Genomic DNA, 14,420 nt, shown 5'->3' with positions numbered 1-14,420 from the left:
TAGCCATCCCGTCTACAGATGCGTGCTCACTGGCAGCCACTTTTCTCAGGGGCAGGCTTCCCTGTGCCCACTGGTCAAGGAGGCAGGACCGGGTGGGTGTCAGGACAGGCATCCCCAGCTAGCTGCCCCACACTTCTGGAGTTCTAGTGAGTGCATTCATAATGGAAGGTTCTGTTTCTTGAGCAACCACTTCTGCAGGGCAGCCTTGGTGGCTCCAGGAACCCACCTAGGGTTTGAACCCTCCTCTAATGACCAGGTACAAGCCATCAGTCATACACAACCTCTTATTACCTCTGAGCTCCTCAGGGTGCAGTCACTCGACACCAGATACACTCTCATTTATCCGTGCTTTAGTGAAGAATAAAAACAAATCAATCTCCTCCCCCTCTTCAATCTGTCACTTTGCCCATCCCAGAAGTACCCCACCCTGCACGGGTATTGTTGGTGTATCGGTGAGAAAAACACATCAACATCCCTGCCTTGCGGGAGTTTACTTTGCCAATGCAGTACAAATATTCAGTGACCAAAAAAGCTTGAAATTATTTTTCTCCCATCATGGTCATGCCACTCTCTCAAAGAGCTTAATACTGTGCTTAATGTCAACTTGACTGGAAACAAAATCCTTAACGTGTAAGAACAGATGCTGCCCAGGTGCAATCCAATTCTCCCTTGAACTTGACTACCTCCCAACACTTTCCCCCCAACTCATCGTGGCCAAACACTTCAGGTGGCTTGAGGGTCTGCGCTCCCCAACTGAGGTCAAACAAAAACAGCGGAAGGGACCCTCCACAACCCACTGCCCAGTGGGTGAATCCCCGCAGAGGTGCACGGTACTCACCGAGGAGCCGGCCCAGAACGGGCACGAGTTCTTCACCTGCGGTGAACTGCTCAGCGACAGTGCCCCGAAGCTGAGCGCCACCATGCAGCAGCCCAGGATCAGCTGCAACAGCCCGAGCGACAGCAGTGGGCGCGCCGGCAGCAGCGCGGAGCCAGGCGCCGCGGGGCGGCGGGACGCGAGCGCGGGTGGCGGGGCCAGCACAGCGGCGGGGGCGCAGCGGGGCCGGGCTGGAGGCTGCAGTGCGCCCCGGGGCCAGCGCGGCCGCAGCGGGGGCAGGGGCGGCTCCTGTGCGGCGGCGGTCGCGACGCCAGGACCCCCGGCCTGAGGTCCGCCCGACAGCCCGGCCACCGGGCAGCAGGAACCCGGGAGCACCACGGGCAGAGACATGGGCGCGCGGCGGGCGGGTGGCGCAGCCGAGCGGAGGGTGCCGCGCACCGGGCACCCGCGCCGGCGCCGAGCAGGACGGACTGCGCACGGCCCAACCACTTGCTGCCGCGGCCCGCGCCGGCCGCGCCCACCTGCCCCGCGGGGCCCGCCCCCCGCCGATCCCTCTCGGTCACCCACAGTGACAAGTGCGCCGCCACTTCGGGGTCACCCGGGAAAGGCGTCAGGAAACGGCGGGGGCCCCAGCAGCTAGCGGCCCACCGTTCAGAGTCTGTCCCCAACAGCGGCGCCAAGGGAAGCGTAGTAGACTTGGGCACCTCCGAGGGCGGTCCTGAAAGTGGGACCCTGGCGACCTTTAAATGGGAAGGAAGTCCAGTGTGAGTCTGCCCCCTCCCCCTGCCGGGAGGAGGGGCTGCTGGCAACCCGACGGGAAAAGGTCCAAGCCAGGGAAGACGATGCTTCCCTGGACGTAACTGCCTGTGAGTGCGACCTGTATCTACGACCTCCACGGGAGGATTCCCGGTGCTGACGCTGCAGCCCTGCGGGGAGAGGACGAGGTGCTTTCCCAGCACCAGAGTGGGAACAAGAGTAGCAAGACAAAAGTTACCTTAGGAGTCACTACCCAGCATTCACAATGGAAGAGCCCAGGGCGACCCTGTCCAATTGGCAGAGTCACAGGCTCCATCCTTCTGGCTTTTACCCGGAGCTAACTGACATCACCTGATAGAACATAGAAACCCAAACTTCCCAGGAAATAGTCTAATGAAATCGTAATCTACTTTAGCAATCTGTGATACATCTATTGAACTTTAAAGAAAAAGCAATTATTCGCCTTTGCACAATAGTTTCCTCTAATAGAATGTCTAGACGTCTAATGTATCATAGGTGAGCTGCTGATAGGGGGCTTCTTTTCCAGTACGAGCCAGAGCAGTGTCAGTTCTAGTATTTGAAAGCTTGTTTTATTGGAAAGGTGAGGGAATTTAATTCCCTCCTGTTCACTAAAACAAGACACACGCAGGTTTCTCTGAGTGCTCTGATTGTAAAGGCTGTACGTATGTTGTCATTGCTTCATACTGTGTAATGTACTACCAATGTTTATATGTTTACATACACACTCTTTAAATCATTAAACCACTTGTACCTGGGATTAATAGTGCCTGGGATTTCCTTTCAGATTGCTCCCAGGAATAAACTTTAGGGTTTGGAGGGGAAAGTAGATGCCTTTGTAAATAAATGCTGGAAGTCTGATGTCTTGTCTACTTTAAAAAAAAACCTACAATAGATGCTATCAAATTGCAGATGAAGATGAATTAAGTTTCCTCGGTACTGTGGTTATAACGTTTATCTTAAACACAAGCTTAAAAGTATTTAATTGTTAAGGCTGGATGATACCCTGAAATATAGTATGTCTGCTGAGTGTTCAAACATTCTACTAAACAAATCTATTCCATTGGCTAGCACCTGTCACCTGAACCGCGCTATTAAAAATGCATCCCCTGTGTCTAAGAATGTTGGTGGTAGAAGTCACAGTACCCTCCTTTCCTTGGTGATACCTATGACTAGGACAGGATTGGGGGAAGTGCTGATGGCAATCCATTCCTTAGTGCCAATGCTAATTACACAGCAAGGGTCACTGTGAAAATCCATACCGGTACACTTAGGGTCTATCTGTTTCTTCATGTTTTACTAAGGATCTACATAAGAACTTCAAATGCCCCAAGTTTCTAGGAATTTCCTCTATGTAGAAACAGACAGTAGCAAAGATAAGTGAAACTCATAGACGGTTTTTTTGATCTCCCAGCTCTACTCCTTAGAAGCTCACAAGCCCTTCCTCAAGACTCCTACCTAAGGGAGCTGTGTTGTTCTGTTTCTCTCCCCGCCCACTCCCTCTGTTATTGTCAACATTTATGGCAGTGAGTTTCTTTTTCTTGTTTCCATAAGCACAAATCTAGCTGAAACTGTCCCAGTCTTCAAAGTGACACCAGTTAGGGCCCTCCAGTATTGATGCTTGCGGTTCCCGCAACCAGAGCTTGCTACATGCCACCTCACAGAAACGCCTGCTTCCGGTAAGTGTTCGGTCATACTTGACTGAGCTGTATGAAACAGATCTCTTACAACAAAGACTTGAAGCACTGAGCTGTATGAAACAGATCTCTTACAACAAAGACTTGAAGCACTGAGTCCAGCTTGGTGTAGAAGATAAGAGCAAAATGGGCAGGGAATGGAACTCCAGTGACCGGTGGGGGGTAGGGATGGAGGGTGGTAACTGAACCTTCCTCACAGGGTAGGGAGCTCCTCAAAAAGTGACACACAGAGTTAACATGAATCAACATTAAATATGTACAAAAATCATTTCATAATGCTCCATAGCCAGAAGACAGAAACAACCCAATAGTAAGTCAACGGGATGAACATAAACCTAAAACCTGGGGTGCCCACCCAGTGTAATGAAGGATTCTTGGATGCTACAGTATGGACGGACCCTGGAAACATGCTAAGAGAAAGGCCAGTCACAGCAGACACTCACTATGCAATTCCATTGCGATAAAACATCTACAGCAAACAAGTCCACAGAGACAGAAGGTCACTTTGTGGTTGTTGAGTGCCGAGGAAATGGAGATATTGTGCGGGGGCAGGTAATAGCTAATGAATATGGGGGCCGGTGTTTGTGTTTTTCCCCCCAGGGTGATAAAAGTATTCTACAATTGACCGTGGTGACTACTGCACAAATCCCTGAATATATGAAAAACACTGAATTATATCCTTCGTTTACAATGGACAAATTGTACACATAATATATGAACTAAATCTCAGTAGAGTTGTTACAAAAACAATAGGAAGACGCTGTGGAAAACTTGATCCAGATGCCTTACTAATATAGGTAAAAGTTCAAGGTAACAGCAGTTGCACAGTATTGTTTCATGGAATCCAGCAGTCAATTGTTCTTGAGATCAAAGTTAATTCCAAGAAGGGTCAGTTAATTCCCACACACTTTCCCCCTGCCCATCTCTCAAGCTCCGCTCCCAGGCTTAAAGCCTTCTCCACTGAGGAACCCTGCTCTCTGGACACTATTCAGCTCACTCTGGTTCCTTCCACACTCCTAGCAGACCGGCCCAGCAAAGCTAATTAAAGGACATTACTCCTGTCACAGTGGGAGCTGCTGAAGAAACTCTCTCAAAGCATGTTCCCTGGCAGCCTGCCTCTGCCTGTTATAGTTCACAACAAGGCAGGGCCTTCTCTGAGTTAAGAGAACCATGTGGCTCTGGAGCAACTTCTCAAAGTATGCTCCACAGATTCCTAACCCATGATACAGTGTGGTGTGCTGAGGATCATAGCTTTCCTCAGTCCAGTGGATCCTGAGTCTCTACCGGACAGCTTTATGATCATTTAGTAGAGGTCTAGGAACAGCCATTTTGTTATAAGGCAAAAGCAGGGCATTTGGTTTAAAAGCAAGCTTACATGTATGTGTGTTGAGGTGGGGCTGTTTTGCTTTCCAGCCAAATACTGCTACACAGGTGACTGTTAGACACACGGGTGGAAACGGAACCTGCCACCCCGAAGTGATCTCACACCAGTCTAGGGTTTCTGTGGCCTTAGTTACTGGGACAGCACAATCACTTGGATGCCCTTAAGCCTGCAATTTAGACATTTACCACCACCGTTTCTTGGACTGCCACTAAGAGAAGAGGGGCTAAGAAAGGCAGGCACACTGAGCTGTATGGATCCAAAATATCCAGGACAAAACCTCAAACTCCCTCTCCTAAACTGCGTCCTTGAGCCTCATGGCTGTAGTTTCTCTAGAGGGGTATGAGAGGATGTAGGGAAATGGATGAGTGGCAAGTTCCAAGGACCATTTCAAGACACAAAGGGACGTGTAGGTCTTGTCATTGTTGTTCAAAGAATGGAATAAATATGCATTAATCAATGAGTGAAACTCTGAGCATGGCTAGGCAAATTAGACCAAATGAATGGTAGAAAGTGGTTGTGAAAAACCGCTAATACCTTGGTTCCAACACAGATTTGTATGTCAACCAGGAAAGTTTCAGCCATATTTTTCTCATTGTTGAAATTAAATTCTTCCGGCATTGACTTAAGCCAACTGCCTTAAAAAGTGTGCTCCACAAGTTTCTAGGGTAAACTTGAGTGAGTGTGTGTGTGTGTGTGTGTGTGTGTAACCTATGGTATCAGAGTTTCCTGTAGTTTCAAGTGTCTGTAGAAGTCAAAGCTTTAATTCACCTTTGTCTAAGGTACTGATCGAATTTACCAAGGAAACTGAAAACTTCATACATTTTCTAAGGCCACACACCCTCAAAGGTGCTGATGTAGGAGGTCTGTGATGGAGTAAGGATATGCAGATGTGTTTAGCAGAAACTTCCTTGGAGATCTAGGTGTTGATCTATCAAGAACACCTTGGAGATAGAGACCAAGATATCATTCCAGGCAAGAGTTTGGAGGTGTGTGTGTGTGTGTGTGTGTGTGTGTGTGTGTGTGTGTGTGTGTGTTAAATGAAGCTTAAAGAGAACCCAGAGCCCAAGGCCCTGGTGTCAGGCTACCCGAGGCTGGAATATCTGGTGTCCCACTCCCTGCAGTGTGTGATCTGCCAGGCTCGGGCTCAAGTCCTGAAGGACAGAAGCTATGTCCCCTCCTCCACGGAGAGGCTTTGCAGACTGAGATGAGCCTGATTGTGCCAGGCCTCTCACAGCACAGATGGAACTGTATCCACACCATCCTGGCTGGGTTTGGGTGGTGAGAGAAGATCGAAACTGGAGACCCTGGTGTGAGCTTCCAGTGTTATGGGAAGAGACAGGTGGGTCCAGTCTTGGCAAAATTACCAAAGTGCCTTGAGTTTGGAATTTAAAAAGTAAAGTCACTAACATTGGGCTTTGTGAGCACAGACCTTAATGGCTGCACAAAGCAGAAGGGTGAGCATGCTAAGTGCCCCTGAGAGCAAATTCTGAAACCATTCGGAAAGCAGGAGCCTATGAAGCAACCATGTAGGGAATGGAGACCAGAAAAGATATGGAAATCGCTGGATGCTTAGAGCTTCTTAGGTTTGCAGGAGAACTAAGGCATATTTTTTAAAGATATGTTTATTTTTATTTTATGGGTACGGTTGTTCTGTTTGCTTTTGTGTCTGTGCACCTTGTGTAGTACCTGTAGAGGCCAAAAGACGGTGTCTGACCCCTCTGGAATTGGAAATACCACTGTTAACTGCCTTAGGAGTGCTGAGAACTGAACTCTGCAAGAACAGTAAATGCTCTTAACCACTGAACCATCTATCTCCCAGCTATGACCTCAGACTTATTACCTCATTTAAAATCACCAGCAGCCACACCCAGCAGTTAATTTTTAGCTATCTATTAATTAAGAAATCTAGCAATAAGGAGAATGAGGCCCAAGGATCATGAGTCTGGCCACACAGACTCTGTCAAGAGAATGGAAAAAAGAGGGTAAGGAGGAAAGGAGGGAGGGAGGAGGGAACTTGAGGTTCAAAGGTAACTAAGTGTGGTGGTGTTCTTGTCCCAGCTACTCAGGAAGCTGAGACAGGAGGACCGTTTGAGCATAGGAGTAAACAGAGTAAGACCCCACTCCTAAGAACAAACAGATTTTAAAAACATCAGAGATTTAGAAATTTTTCTTTAATTCAAACTATAAAGACACAGAAAAAAAGCTAAATCTCCTGGTTTCTAGTTCAGTTTCCCAGTGCAGCACAGAGATATTTTGTGTTGAGCTTCATCCATAATTCAAGAACTCATAGGCTGGGGATAAAGGATTTCTAATATCTTAGTTAAAGAAGACATTTAATTGGGTCTGTCCCATTTGTGACTGTTTTTGCTATGCCCAGGATAAGTCATCTTCACTGTCAATGTGACTGAATTTTGAGTCCCCTGGGAGGCACACCTCTGGGCATGTCTCAGGGCGGTTTTACTGAAAGGTTTAAGCGAGGAGGGGCAACTCACTCTGAATGTAGACAGCACTATCCCAGGGTTTGGGGTCCTGGACTGAATAAAACTGAAAAAATTGTTGGTCAGTACTACTCATCTCTCTGCTTCCTGACTGCCCATGCAGTGTAACCAGCTGCCTCACACTTAGCCAACAACCAGCCCCACCATGATGAATTGCAGCCTCAAACTGTGAGCCAAAGGAGCCCTTCTTTACCTTACGTCTCTTGGGTATCTGCACAGTCCCAAGAAAAATAACTTTAACTACTCAGGCACATCCAGCCAGGGCTGCCATAGTTTTGAGTGACCCACCTCCCTCTCTAGAGATGGAGCTTAGGGAAGCCACCTGTCCTGCAGGTCACAGTTGGTTGGTTCATGTTAATTGGAGGAACTTCTGAAATTTGACCAGTCTGAAGACTCCATGTGAGATGTTCAAATAAAAAATAAAAAAGAACAAGAATACCCCTCTTAATGTTTCCTGAAAATGTTTTCATCAAATTCAATGTCCAATCTTCTAGATGAAATTAGATGTAAATTAGTCAATTATAAAATATAAGTTGGCCAATTACAAAAATCCCACATACTATAGTAAACTAGTGGTTGCTCAAGGTCTGGTGTGGCACTAAAAATATGGGGGGGTGGGGAGTAACGAAACTATGATAATGGTTGCACATACATGTGACTGCACTAAAGACCATTGAGTTGTGGGTTTTAAGTGGTTTGATTGGTAACATGTTAACAATATTTCTATAAGCCTGTTCAAAATGTTCCTTATGTCTTAAATCACATAATTTCTATTTTTTCCTTTTATTTTTCTTTAATACAGTGAAGATGGACGTTTTTGTCTCTCCTGGTCCCTCAGTCCTGTAGTCTCAAATAAACACACAGAGGCTTATATTAATTACAAAGTGTTTGGCCAATGGTTCGGACTTCTTACTGGCTAGTTCTCTCTTAATTCTTAGGCCATAACTATTAATCTATATATTTCTACATGGCCTTATCTTACTGGAGAATGCCTGGTGTCCTACCTTCCCAGTAGTTACATGGCATCTCTCAGGAGAGTCACTTACTCCTTCTTCCCAGTATTCTCCTAGTCTGGTAGCCCCACCTATAGGTCAATCAGTATTTTATTAAACCAATAAGAGAAACATACATTCAAAGCATACAGAAGGATATTCCTCCATCAATACAGCATCTTGCTATGTAGCCCAGGTTGGCCTTGAACATACTATTCTCTTGCCTCAACTATCTGAATACTGGGATCATAATTTCTCAGTTATAGTGACCTCAAATTGTCAAGAAAATTCACCATAATAGTTATTAAATTTTAGAACAAGTTTAGTATGTCATATACTTCACTTTTGATACTTCCCTGGGTGCTTCATCAAAGTAATAAATATTTGGGAAAACAATTATCATAATTTAAATACATAACTTATAAACTGGACAAGGATAATACCAACAAGAGCATGGAAGCACAGAGGGATCCATCAAATGTGGACATCTTTACAGTTAAAAATAGATTTAAATTTCATAGATTCATATCTGTTTATAAGTAACAACAACAACAAAAAGTGTGTACACTGAAAAATCACACAAGTGAAAATCCTGGCAAGTGAGCCAGTGATGGAGGGCTGTACATTCCATGGGCTGGCAAAGGCTCAAAATTGATACCATGCCATAAAGCAAAGAAACAACAACAAAAACATCATCAGGGCAGTGACAAGAAAATGTCCAATGTCTACAGCCCTAGGTTGACACTTAGCCTGAACTTGGGGTGGTAAGACAAGTGTGTGCATGTGTGGGTGTGTTCCAGAGAGAGAGAGAGAGAGAGAGAGAGAGAGAGAGAGAGAGAGACCAGTTAACTTACCATACCTCAGCTAAGTTAAAGCATCATTACTTTTGCCTCACCAAGAAAGGATGTCTACTGTCAATTATCACTGAGCAAGGCAAGACACATCCCACTTTCAGATACGTCATAGTGTGGAGGAAAAGCACAGCTTAGAACAGGTCACATTTCACTAGTGAATGAATGTCTTGAAAAGTCTCAAAATAACCCAGTTGATTTCTCTGGGATTCTTAGTGAATACAAGCTTTACAATGGAGAAGATTTAAGTAACTGTGAACAAGTTTAGAGGCATCAAAAGCATGCTATTCATATCATGGTGTTCTGAAGAACTGGCCTGTTCTTGTTTGGTGTTTTCTGCACTTACAGGATGAAGGAAACTTTAACCTTGAGAGTGACACTCTCGTGATCTGGCTTTAAGACAGGCAACTGAATAGCCAAGTTAGATAAACAATGCCCTGTTGGAAGCCTGCCAAGTTCAAGCATGTATCAGAATGCCTACAAGAATGCAGGGTTCTCCTTGTGAGAATTTACTGCATTCCTGGGTATTATTTACACACTCAGGAGATTGACTGGCCAAACAATTAAAATATTTAAGAAGAAAATCAAATATATTAAAACAATTATACTGGAAATGCTGAAGCAGTTTAATTGACAGGGTTTTTAAGCAGACCAAACAGTTAAACGTTCGTTAAAAAGTGATTCACAGTTGCCAGGTTTATAAATAAGAGTTCTGCAATGACTACAGCAATTGTAAACTGGAAACAAAATGCTTGACCCAAAAAGAGGTTTCTGAAGAGGCTTTTCTGCAAATAAAACCATTCCTCAAAGTACTCAGCAGGCTCCTATTAGCGGGCCTGAGTATCACATGATCCCAACCATCCAATCAGAGTATTTGCCTGGCATTTTTCAAATTGCCTCTAAGGGGGAACGTGGGTTTTCTATGGAGAGGAGGACTTGGAGTCAAAGGTTTTGTGATCTACTTCTGGCCTTGTCATGGAAGGCTACTGCTTACATGGAGAGCTAACCTGATGGGTAAAGCTCAGGACACCGGTAAAACTCAGGACACAGGGAGGAGACTGTGAGGCCTTCAGTACTGGTCCAGCTTACCCTGGTGTTAGGTAGGCTACACTCACCCTCTGACAAAAATTCTACATTTAAGGAAAATGGAAACATTTTTCAGGCAGGAATGGCAAATCTAATAAACTCTATTCAAGATCTAGAAAAAAATCTTTTTGGAAACAGAAATCAGTAGAAGAGATAATGCACTTAAAGCCAAAGAGACCTCATGTTAGTCTGTGAACTCCACCCATGGCAACCTGGAGAGAAAGGCAAAACTGGAAACCTGGAAAGTTATTAAAATCATGTAAGCCGCCGGGTGGTGGTGGCGCATGCCTTTAATCCCAGCACTCGGGAGGCAGAGGCAGGCGGATCTCTGTGAGTTCGAGGCTGGGCTGGACCGACAGCCTCCAAAACAATACAGAGAAACCCTGTCTCATATAACCAAAAAAAAAAAAAAAATCATGTAAGCCCCTAAATCCCTTCTCATTAAAACTGAAATAATAATTCCTGTCCCATCACAATGTAAAAAGTAACTGATGTACAGGACACTTCACCACTACCAAGCATGACTAAAGCAAGGATATCAATTCAATATGGCCAAGGAAGTTGTGACCCAAAACTTTTCCAGAACTATAGTAGTCTGCCCAAGACAACATTTGCCTACAGACAGATATCTAGATCTATGGGACAGAATTGGGAGACGAGAAATGAACACATTTAAAGTCAATTACAACCCTGTCTAGTAAAAACCAAAAAATAAAAATAAAAATAAATAAATAAAGTCAATTACATTTCAACAACAATGCCAGATGGGGAATGCCTTCTTCAGCACACAGCACAGTGACCTGCTTACACACCCATGCAAAGGAAGGACTACAGCTGTCCTCCATTGTGCACTGGAATTCTCTAAAAGGCATCCGAGTTACTTCTGGATATAAAGTTACTTTGTTACTTTGCACACACCTGAAATCTCAGCACTCAAGAGACTGTGAGACAATGAGAGTTCAACACTTGGTCTACATAGAAAGACTTGTTCCAGAAAACTACTTCATAAACCCAAGTGGAGTGCTAGAGAGATAGCTCAATGATTGAGAGTGCTTGCTGGCTTTGCAGTGGATCAGAATTCAGTCCCCAGTCCCCATATCAGGCTTACAACCTGTAACTCCAGGTACAGGGGATTAGATGTCTTCTTTTGCCCACCACGGCACCAGGCACACATGTACCACACATAGCAGTATACATATAAGCATGTAGGCACTGACACACAGATAAAATGAAAATTAAATAAATCTTTAAAAAATAAATGTAATAGCTAAATTATTACAATCCCTACAAGAAAGTATAAAAGTAATCTTCAAAACCTTTTGCTGGTTAACAGTTTATTAGCTATGACATCAAAGTATAAGATGTGAACAACAACAAAAAGAGGTAACAGAGGTCATGAGAATCGCTCCTACATGCTGGTGTCTTTGGTACAGAAAGGTATCCTACATGCTACCAAAGGAGAAATGTAAGCACCAACCTGGCCACAAAGTCCTTGATCTAAAATGGCGTCCTGCCTACAGACAATGCCAGTGCAGGGTGGATCAACATTTGTGGTAGTAACCAACCAATGTCTCTTTTTACTTAAGGCCCACTCCACAAGATAGAACCCATACCTGATACTGCTTAAGTGACCAAGAACCAGAGACTGGACAGCCCAGAGACCTAGGGTAAAACCAAATGCTACTGTTCTTTAAAAAAAAATTCTTCTCCTCAGGGTACAAGTACCTCTGCAGGAGAGGAGGCAGGAAGAGTGTAGGACTCTGAGGAGATGGAGGACACTGAGCAAGCAGGTCCTCTATGCCAATAGGACTGACGCACACACTATGCCTCAGGACTGAGGCATCATGCACAGGGTCTGTCCTGGAGCTGAAAGGAGAAGTGGAAATTATCCCCAATTGGTAACCACCTGTAAATGAAAATTTAGTTTCCTCCAACTAAAGAGTGGTTGGAGAAACAAACCACTCTTAAGGCTGCATGCCCAGCAGTAGATGGCCAACAGAAAATGACTCGGTGGCATCTTTGTAAGTTTCTTCTTTCATGTTGTGTCAGTGCTTTTTCTTATCTTTTTTCCTGATTTTATTTATACCTTTTCTCTCTTTTTACACTTACACTTGTGTACATGTCATGGCTTCCAGTTTAGTGTTTTTGTGGGACTCCTGAGTGTGCAAATGAGTGGGTCTGTGTTTCTTGTGCCTTCTCTTGGGCTCTTTTCCTTCTGTTTGTTTTATCCTGTTCCAGTGTGTTAGTTTTTGTTTATTTTATGATTATCCCTTCGAAATGTATTTGTTTCCTAATGAGAGACAGAAAGGGGGAAGCATCCAAATGGGAAGGGAAGTGGGGAGGACCTGGGAGGAGTAGAGGGTGGGAAACTGTTATCGGTATGTGAGAGGAAAAAAATCTATTTTCAGTGAAAGGGAAAAAAGAGAACACTACCACTATCATGAAAAGACAATCCTCAAAATGGGAGGAATTTTCATAAACCATTTATGATAAGAGGCTTTATTCTAAAGAACTTTATGAATTAACTATTAAAAGGCAAGTAGCCCAATTTAAAAATGGGCAGACAACATCAATATTTCTCAAAGTAGATTACATGGGCAACAAGCACATGAAAAGATAATGTCATTAGCCATTAGGAAAAAGCATGTTCTCGCTTCACACTCAACAGGATGTTGAAACAAGTATGGTAGGAATAACAAGTGTTAGACAGGATGAGACATAGTTGAAACTCTAATATGCTGGGGGGTAGAAAGTGGAGTGGCCATTTTAGAAAATAGTTTGGCAGCTACTTAATATATTTAACATTTGGCCCAGGGTTACCATGCAACCCAGAAACCCCACAGCTAGTTCTATACTCAATCTAAATGAAAACTTTGTCTACACAGAAGCTTATGTGCAAATATAGCAGCACTATTCAACAAGTAAAAAATCACTCAGATGTTGTCCTCCCATCTACAGATGAAAGGGTAAACTCCGATGGATGTATCCACATAATGGAGTATTACTCAAGCATAAACATTGGTACGGCTTCTACATGGATGCAGCTCCACAAAGAATATATACAATATTTCTCTATTCAATGAAATTTCCAGAATAAGCAAATCTATAGAGGCAAAAAGATTGATGGCTGGTTGAATTTAGAGAGGTAGGAATGGAGTGAGGGGTGGGTGTGGGGTATTACTAGAAATGTGTATTGTGTTTCTTTGTGGGGGTGGGGGATGATGCCGTGAAATTACACTATTGTAATAGTTCTCCAACTCTGTGAACACACAGCAATCCACTGAATACACACTTTAAGTGTGTACATTATTTGATTTGGGAATTATATTCCTGTAAGTTGTTCTAAAATGCAGAGAGTCATGTTTCCCCTTGAATTTTATATTCCACACTTAGGAATACCACAGATCCCAAGGCAAGCCCTCTCCAACCACGCTTTGGGATCTAAGGGAAACAAATGTCACTTTTCTTCCTTAAATACTGAAAAGGCTTAGAAGGAGAAGATGACTGAGAAAAAGCTGACAAAATCTCCACGCAAGACAATGACCCAAATATTATTTCAGAGTATCAACTAACAAACAGCCTGCCTTCTTCACAACCAAACTAGTGCTTGCAACTGAATTTATTTCTCCCTGACAGTCTGGAAGCCTGACAGCTTTGAGTGTGCGTGCAAACTGGAGCTGTTGACAGAAGCCACCTAGGAAAACCTTCAGTCTTCTGACACCAGAGGTCAGCCTCCATGTCCTCACTCAACTGAGGAGACACAGCTAAGGGGCCCAGACATTGGCGAGGTGGGAGAGTGGGTCAGCAAGGTCAATGTGGCAGGAAGGGAGACTGACCAAACGGTCAGTCATGGCCCAGCTTGCCAGCAAAAGCTTCCCCAGACCTGCAGGTCTGTGGACAGTATCGCCTATGGACACACTATTTCAGCTGCTCATTAGCATTCTTCTGGTGTTTATTTCAGGCAGATAACATCCTCTCAATGGAAAGCTCCAAAGTCACAGTCCCTCAGAGATTAAAAATAGAATTACTGGGAGGCTCGGCAATCCCACTGGACACATATCCCAAGGAAGTGGAAACACAGGTCTCCAATGGGTCCTCTCTCGCCATGTTGACAGAAGCCTTTCACAGTAACCCAGAGATGGACGCCACTTGGGGACTGTGAGTGGACAGAAACTGGGGAACAAGTGAAGTATCTTGAAGCCAAAGATCAGAAATGAAAAATTTTCCAAAATTCAAAACTGAGTGGCTGACATGCTACAAAAGAAGTATTTCTGCACAGTGCATGTTTATTTCATCCGCAAGG

The 14,420-nt window shown here is 44.4% G+C and overlaps 1 protein-coding gene across 2 annotated transcripts in view; it reads right to left on the bottom strand.

Annotated features, from left to right (window-relative positions):
* Positions 1–14,420, bottom strand: part of Fam189a2 (family with sequence similarity 189 member A2) — a 100,084-nt gene that overhangs the window by 65,973 nt on the left and 19,691 nt on the right. The window contains exon 1 of one of the 2 annotated variants that reach the window (XM_040746283.1): positions 839–1,251. The exons of the other annotated variant lie outside the window; for it this stretch is intronic. Within the exon in view, the coding sequence (XP_040602217.1) occupies positions 839–1,225 (387 nt within the window). The 5' untranslated portion in view covers positions 1,226–1,251. Of the gene's footprint in view, positions 1–838; positions 1,252–14,420 lie in introns of those variants that run through there. 2 annotated transcript variants of the gene reach the window in all.

This window comes from Mesocricetus auratus, unplaced genomic scaffold, assembly GCF_017639785.1.
Source record: "Mesocricetus auratus isolate SY011 unplaced genomic scaffold, BCM_Maur_2.0 Super-Scaffold_4256, whole genome shotgun sequence".
Taxonomy (NCBI): domain Eukaryota; kingdom Metazoa; phylum Chordata; class Mammalia; order Rodentia; family Cricetidae; genus Mesocricetus; species Mesocricetus auratus.
This window is presented reverse-complemented; position numbering and strand designations above follow the sequence as displayed.